General features: G+C 43.8%; 1 protein-coding gene across 1 annotated transcript in view; it reads right to left on the bottom strand.

Annotated features, from left to right (window-relative positions):
* Window positions 1-944: 944 nt before the first annotated feature.
* The window catches only part of T265_05545 (hypothetical protein), a gene marked incomplete at both ends in the record, with an annotated part of 20,912 nt that continues 13,415 nt past the window's right edge, over window positions 945-8,441 (bottom strand). Inside the window, 8 exons of the mRNA XM_009170586.1 lie at window positions 945-1,202; window positions 2,512-2,638; window positions 3,844-4,050; window positions 4,170-4,303; window positions 5,568-5,945; window positions 6,977-7,070; window positions 7,220-7,411; window positions 7,783-8,173. Coding sequence (XP_009168850.1) covers window positions 1,050-1,202; window positions 2,512-2,638; window positions 3,844-4,050; window positions 4,170-4,303; window positions 5,568-5,945; window positions 6,977-7,070; window positions 7,220-7,411; window positions 7,783-8,173 — 1,676 coding nt within the window. The remainder of the gene's footprint in view (window positions 1,203-2,511; window positions 2,639-3,843; window positions 4,051-4,169; window positions 4,304-5,567; window positions 5,946-6,976; window positions 7,071-7,219; window positions 7,412-7,782; window positions 8,174-8,441) is intronic.

Below are 8,441 nucleotides of genomic sequence, written 5' to 3'. Positions count from 1 at the left end.
CCCAACTCGCTTACCAGATAACTAAAAAAGACAAAATTCCACTTTCTACCGTTGGTTATTAAATGGGGATCACATTTTGAACCTATGTTACGGAAGGTTATTTTGCCGATGGCTCCTCAAGAAAATGTCTTCTTCACCCCAGTGAACCAAAATTACGCATAAGACAGGATAAAGTCACTGAAAAATGTGGGATACATGCATCTTCACAAACCGATTAAGCCGTCTGAATACAACGGACTGAACGCATGAGCACTCGGAGATAGTTCACATGGAGAAATGCATTTATGCTTCGCTAGAGGAGACCTACCAGTTTGTCCGACTTAAATAAAAACAAGCAACCATTCGTTATTGTCCTTCCAATGCTGAGAAACATACCAGATTATGATACCAGTTGGCTTTTTTTTTAATAGGTACAACCTTAAAGCGACTAGAAAATAGGGATTAACAGCCTCTTTGATTGACTTAATTAAGGGTCGAACTCCCGAGTATGCAGCAACTCAAGGTAAGGAACAGCTTGCGTGCTACCGAGTTAGTTCTATTAAAGAACTACCATTGCTCAAAGTACGTTAAACATAGGTGACTTGCCGAGGATTCAACACCAAAGAAAAAATTTGGCTGTGGTGTGACAAGCCATAACTGTGTTTCACGAAATTCTCAACATAGGCCCAAATATCCCTCCGCATAAGTTATTAACTAAAACCGTCGCTAATATTAATTCACTCTATCTCCTTTGTTTAGCCGGATCTTCCATCCAAAGCATGGACTCTCAAAAAGCACCAGCAACTTGAAAAAATTACCGCCGATGCATTTTAAGTGAAGTGAAATGGGTAGATGATTGGAATTGAGGAATGGACAGACGCCGGCTTTACCACTGTAACAAACTTCGTAGATTTGATTACTTTTTTATCATAGAAAACAATAAAACTTATTGATCTACACTACTTGTTGGTCCAACCTTTCAAAGAGAAGTCAAGCATGTAAAAGAAAGTATGTAACGGGGTGTGTAGTTTACAGTTGGAAAGGTGTACAACAATTCTGAATGGTCACAACTAGATTGGTAAGGCGACCGCTTCTGCCACTCGGGCCAATACTTCTTTTGTCTTTAGGCGCCAGTTGCAAGGCGCCTTGGCAATGCGACACCAGGCTTCCCCATGATGCGGTTCTGCACTGACACAGCGCCGAAGAACCTCTTTCTGTTGATCCTGAAACGACAGAATGATACGCCAATATTCATTTAGTACCAAGCCTAGGATAGCAAACGTCTAAAAAAGCAGTACGAACTCCTCTATTAGAAGGCACCATCAAACACATCAGAAGTAGGGACCTATCGTGGATCGAAAATACAGCAGTAAAACACGACATCACAGCGATTTACTTTTTCCAACAACTACGTTCCTTGAATAACCTAAGAAAACAAAGCTGAAGAGTAAACAACTGGCAAAAACAGGGAAAAGTAGACCGTGGGATGGGTAAGAAACATAAATAGGAAAATTGAGCATTGAGTATTGTTATCTACGGTAAAATAGGTTCCTACTTGACCAAAACGTGCTTGTATTACAAGGGGAAACAGAAAAACAGTACAATTAATCCTAAATCAAAGTAGTTCTTATACAGAGTTTGACAACCGAGCAACTGGATACAGCCAGCATTGTGGGATATGTGAATATGGTGTTACTCACAGAGTGAGCGTGATTTCGCTGGAATGAGATCAGCCTTCTGTGATGAACATAAAGATCAAAGCCAAAAAGAAGGGATGTAATCAATTTCTACGGAGTTAGCTGCATCGTCCACTGAGCCACAACAAAGCTGGAAATATACATCTGACGGCAAGCCTGAAGACTTAAAATTCTTTTAATGAACCACCCCGGGAATAAATGTAGTTCTTCGTAGATTTTCGCCTGAACACACCAGTTTATTTCAGGATTGTCATAAAAAAGATATAGTAGATAGTGAACATTGTAAAATCTCAGGTAACTTCCCTGCCGTGAGTATATTGCGCGGACTGTGCACAAGTCAGAAGAGGCGAGATAACAGATAGGTGGGAAGTACATGCATACAAGAGTAACCCGAAATTGAACACAGCTCACAACAACCCCGAAGAGATTGAGTCAGCTCAAGTTAGTCTGCCAGGTCAAGAGCTACTCATTACCTTCAGCCTTGTCTCAGAAGGAGATAAAAATCTACGCAAGAAGAGACTACACCCACCACCAGTCCCCGAATTTCGCCACCTTATCTCTAAGAATAGGCAGCAGTCATGAAATATTCCATGGGCAGGGAAACTCCGTTGGAAGAAAAACAAGTTGTCTATTCGACGATGCCACCTACACAAGCAAATGTTTAACCGCTTTGCTACATAGGCATCAATAGCAGGGAACACAGATATCATCATCACGAGAATCCGTGGTTGGTGGACTTTCCACAAAAAACTGCTCATTCAGGCATTTTCCACTAATGTTGGCAAAGTTTTCGTCAACTTCAAGAACTCCTGTGGTTGGCATATAGTACACTTACTTCAGTTCCATGCTGCAGTTCAAATTTATAGAAATATGCCCAAGCGTCACCGAGGTCAGGTTCCAACTTCACGGTTCGAGTGAACCAATTGCGGGCCTTGGACACGAGTCGTTCGTTCCAGAACATCCTGCAAAGAAACAGAGCCCAGTTAAACGAGACGGAACGTCAGTGGAATGGATACATTCTCACCGCACATCAACGGTTGAGGCCGTAGCTGATGAATCAGAAGTTGGTCGATCAAAATCCAAGTAGTACGCTAATGTCAACCTTAAGGACGGACAATGTCATAGAAAATATGTAAGTGCGGATAAAGTCATGCTCAAACGATGCGGCTAAAAACGTGTTCAGTCATGCAGAACCGACATCCCAAAAAAAGAAACTGGAAATCACGAAGAAAGTCAAAGTTATCCACAAAATTCAACGCATTTTTTGCGACGAACACCAGTTGGGACAAAGAGGAAAGAAGCTACCCACAAGACTACAGGAAAACTGACGCGCGCCCTAGTCTGGTTGGACAAACTACATCTACACTCGATAATCAAGATATGATCCAGCAGCTAACATTGATGGCCACTTGTATAGGCTGATCCACAGGCTAATAGGAAGCAAGCCAACTGGTCCGACAGATCTGTTACGAGACTTAAATGACCACGCATGGAGTTTGCAACTTATAAGGTAACAGATTTGCAAAGAGAACGAGGTGGTGATACGAATGGTGACCGACCGGAAAGTACCGTGAGATCCGTGACTGGAATCAACAACACTAGTAAATATTTGCATAGACTTGGGCTAGGTTCGTGAAAAGCACCAATGAATAGAAAAATACAACACATAGGTACTGGAATACGAGTGGCTGGCTAGCAAGAAAATTCGCCCGCCCATCTCCAGTGCATCTGAGTCATATTGGGTATTCAGCCTGGCCCTATGCAGGAAAGTCCCTATTCAGCATCTCATTTCATGAATAACAAGAAATCAATATTAGAACGGCGCAATAGCCAATCTGATGAGGGGATGTCATCACATCTATTCCAAATTATATGAGAAGTTCACGCAGCATACAGATTTCTAACAATGATCCCACGTAAGCACATACAACTCCTACGAAACTGTGCAATTCACTCAGATATAATTGGTACTCTAAGAATCGGGTGATTTCTCGAAAAAATTGACCATAATCTTGATAGTTCCAAACAGATGGTGAATAGTTTACACCGTGGACAAAGAAAACGCAAGAGTGTCTCTCTGAGGGAAAAGTATGCCGGGCTCCAGGCAGAGTGAATATAGGATACGGATCAAATAGGCAATAACAATAGTCTCTTAGGTGGAACTCACTTAGACACGGCCAAAAGCACAAGAGGATCATGTTCACACTTTTTCAAAGCATCTACCGATTTACTCTTCCGCTGGGCTCGCGGTGTCATGAAAATTGCTTCGGCCCACAGACATCCGGCATTCGGACATTCCTGGAGTGCCTTTGACAGCAGTGAATCGGCGACTGGTTTCAAGTTCGCCCGGAGCTCCAAACGGATAGCACCAAGCCTAGAGAAAACAGCACGGAAAGCGGCTCCCTCAGAGTGGGTGAAGAATGTAAACACCAAATAACGAATCCCGGTTGCAAGTCATCACCTGCAACAGGAGCTAAGGTTAAATTCACTTACCAAAGCTCGGCAATTTTAGGGTTTTGTGTTCGGGCCCTTTCCAAAATGGATCGCGCCTTCGTAATGCTACCATTTCGCTCCTCGAATTCCGCCATTTGAAGCCAAAGAACTGTATGGTCTGGAGTGTGTTGGAGCTGAAAATATGGACTACTGTATTAGAAAGAGTACCATAACTCATATGAGTTAGGATTTAACAGGTACTAACGTTGACGGTTATAAGTTCTGAATCAACCAAAGGAAGACTCGGTGACTAACATTCCAAATTCCAGATAGGATATGTCTAGGTCTGCACCTAGAAGACTGGGCAATAAGTCATAAAGCGGGAAGTTACATGTGACACGATATAAAAGTCCCAATTGGACGATTCGATCGCCTTCGACAAACTGTCTGCACAAAGCCAACAGTTTCGCAGCAAACGGGTTCAGGCACGTAGATATTAATTCACGCGGCAGGCAAATAGTGAACGATTTACACCCCATACGAATATGACCCCAAGTCCAAAGCGCTCTGGAACGGAACCGTTTTATCTGAAATCTAGTGCAAGTGGGTATTTTTCTCAGTGCGTCACAAAGCACCGTATGAACACAGAGCATGAACGGTATCAGTTCGTTGCGGAAACCATCACTTCAAATCTGCGGCGAACACTGACCACACAGATCATCATAAACTACTCTCCACTCCGGTCAATATAATCTTATGTTACGGAAACTAACCACACCACAGCTGAGCTCAGTGGTCTCTCGGGCTACTCATTGTATGATAAGACCTGCAAGGTCTGTAACTAGTTGCATTCAGCTCGGGTAATAATAGGTCTCACTCAAAGACCATTACTCCTGAGTGGAAGAATTATGTCACGTGTCACACACAGCTGCACTGTACACTCCAGTATCAACCTACTGGACAGGAGGCCGCGTCCTACCTGGCAGTATCCTCACCGATTGGCCCAAGTCAACACATGTAGCCTTCCAGTTATGTTCCTTTCATTTCCAGCGCATCACGGAATTGGATGCGGGAACAATCATCCGAATACGTCATGAGTGAATGACAGCACAGGTGTACGATGGACATATGCAAATCCGTCAACCAGCTCAACAACTTCAACGTGAGTATGCTCTGCTAGATAATTGAAGGTCCGTACAAGAGAACCAACCAAATAAATGCTATGACTTCCTACCCAAATGAGTTCCCACACAAATGAAAGTGGATTTTTGTTTTACGCGAAAATGTGTTACATACCGGAGTAATGACCAAAACTGATCTTCCCAACTGTAAGCAGTGCGCTTCTCAACCACAAAACACGATCGCATACCGCCAAAGAATTTTCTTATGTCGCCAAGAAAATAAGTACTGCTAATTTAGCATCGAAAATGCGAAAAGCCTTCTGCCAGAAGTACTCACTCCGCTACGGTAGGCCTCGCGAGCGCGTTCTTTGTACTCTGAAGCTTCATCTGGGGACATGTGCTCCCTATTTGAAAGCTCCTCAAGTAGTTGTCCAAGCATTAGCCACAACTTTGGCGCATGTTGATAGATCTTGGTGGCCCGTTCCAACATTTGTAGGGCCTCCTTCAGTTCGCCGAGACACCACTCAAGTCGAGCCGATTTCATCCACACCCGCGCTGTGGAAGCTGAATCACGAGCCTTGGCGAGCAGTCGTCGAGCTCGAGCGTACTCATTGTTTTCTGATTCCAGTTTCACGGCAGCCAACCAAATTTCTTCAGAATTTGGGTTGGCTTCGAAAGCACGAGCCAAGATAGAACGGGCCGAAGGAACGTCACCCTATGAGTGAAACAAAAAATTCCAGATGGGCAGAGGTAGCTCATTTACAGGGTCGTGTGTTACGGTCGAATAAATAGAAAGGACGGCGCTAGTCTCTCGAAGCTAAAGTCGTTTATATGGGGAGTTTACAATCTCCGCCCCTCATATTAATTGAAAACCAACAAACACCAAAAGTACTCCTCATAACCCTAGTAATGTCAAGGTCTCGTATGAACGACTGAAAAGCCCGCAAATTGGTTGATAAGAAAGCTTAACGGGTCAACCTCCACACAACGTTCCCAGGACGTCCAGAGAGGTGGTGGTAGAAACCCACAAATTATAGTAGCTTGCTTTTATCAACACAGAAATCACTGGACAAGACACAGTAGCAATCAAAGTACCCGAAAGAAATCAGTCGGCAGTAAGTCAGATGAAGCTCCTGTAAAAAAAATTAATTCGAGATATCGCGATACGTATATAGTTTTGTGATGCACTACTCATAAGGTTGCTGAAAACTCCTCGACAGCCCACAACCGGTTTCGCCCTTCTTGGGGCTCATCAGGTAGGCGCAGTCCCCCAGTTTCCGTCAACCTTATGTTCTACTTGAAACTAATCGCACGAAATTAGCGAATATTCAATCGTTTGCAAACTAATTTGGTTTTTCGAGAGACTCGCCTGGAACCCAGTTGAATCTCTCGGTTTTGATGTTTCCAGGCAAATGAATGTGCTTAATTCATGTGGTTTCTGCCTAAGGAAAACACAGCACAAACGACGACGTCGGCAACAAAGAGCCTGTCACAGGTGTTGAGATTTCCCCGTGAATACTCGAAAAGGCATCAAGCAAGTGACAAAAATGAAGCACGCAGAACATAATGACATCTGGTTCATTTGCACACGAAAAAACTAACACCAACGAGACTTTCAGGATCAGGTTCCTGCACCGATGGATCGTGTAGATTCCCCTTCAAAGAGACTTTCCACAGAAGGAACGATCAACGTCTTATTGGATGAAAACAATAGGGGTTAAAAAGGAAACGAGGGAATCAACTTACAGCCAACCAACGGGTTTTCGCTGCCATCAACCACAGTACTTCAGCCTGAGGGCAGTGGGCCACAGCTTGACGTAACAACTCTTCGAGTGTATCACTAAAGGGGAGAGCAAAATACAGAAAATTCAAAACGATAAAGAGTGCCGCTTTGGTAACATCAGGGAAGAGCAAACGAGGGATGGCATGAAACAGTAAGGCAACTGTACATGAAAGATAACACATAAGTCAACTCAATGGAAGACATACCGAGTGCCGTGACTTCGTTCAAAGTAGGCAGCTCGAAGCCATATGCTTTTCTTTGTAGGAAAGTGAGCCAACGCAACAGCGTAGATGGCCCGAGCGCATTCGATTGCTCCGTTCGTAGCGCAGTTCTCAGCGTCAGACAACCAGGTATGTTTTTTATCTTGTTCTTCAAGCCCGAAACCTATTATTGATTTTCTGAAAAATAAAGTAACGCTGTTGTTGAATACCAAGACCAACGAAGGAGTAAGAGGCAAAAAAACAGACCGAAGGCATTAACCGAAACCCTTTGATCCAGGGATTCGAAATGGCAAGGAATGAACCTAAAATCACTTCAATTCTGGTTTATACAACAACAGTTGAGAGAATTGCGCCACCGTTTGATGCAGCTATCTCGGAAAACTAAGCCATTCACTTGAGTGCAAAAGGTAGATGATAAACGAATGGCTAAAAGACATTGTGCCACAGGAGAAGCGACAGAAGTTTGTTAGATGACTTTGAAAAACAAGACAGTATTCGCAGCTTATTGCTACATACACATCAAACTTGAATTCATAAAATAGACCCACATGATTGCCTGCGCTGTAAGCACGCTTTTCGCAGCCTCACATTCCTCTGCATCTTTGATCCACTGGTCACGGTTGATTTCTACCATGTTGGCCTGCAAGGATGCAACACCACGATCAATAATCTTCGGTACCATCGGCTGGTTGCCTTGGGCTTCTTCCAAACGAGCAGCTGCAAACCAGATTTGCCGATCGGTCGGAATGCTTTCTCGAGCCTTGTTGAGAACGACTCGGGCTTGCTCATAGGTTTCCAAGCGAGCCAACGCCAGCCACAATTCCACGGAAGTTGGGCAACACTCGACAGCAAGGCTGAGCATAACACGTGCATCCTCTTCGTCTTCCAACTCGACTGCCAGCTTCCAGAGACGCACTGAGTTTGGCACTTGTTCTAGAGCTGCAAAATACAAATCAGATGTGAGTCACCCGTATTCCTCTAGGAAAACGTTAATAACGGAAGTCTCCTGCAACAAGGAAATAACTTCTTCCATTGGGTGGCACAATATGAAACAATCATTGAAATACTTACTTGTAAGCCCACTGAATCACGCCAGTTACCTGAGGTCCTATCGAACAGATGCTAACAAACCCACACGAAGCACGAGAACTGATCCAGTGGAAAAATAATCCAGGACCAAACGCCAAGAGCCAATATAATAATAATA

The sequence above is a fragment of the Opisthorchis viverrini genome, assembly GCF_000715545.1.
Source record: "Opisthorchis viverrini unplaced genomic scaffold opera_v5_104, whole genome shotgun sequence".
Lineage (NCBI taxonomy): Eukaryota > Metazoa > Platyhelminthes > Trematoda > Opisthorchiida > Opisthorchiidae > Opisthorchis > Opisthorchis viverrini.
The sequence above is the reverse complement of the archived record's forward strand: the minus strand, read 5'-3'. Positions and strand labels throughout refer to the sequence as shown.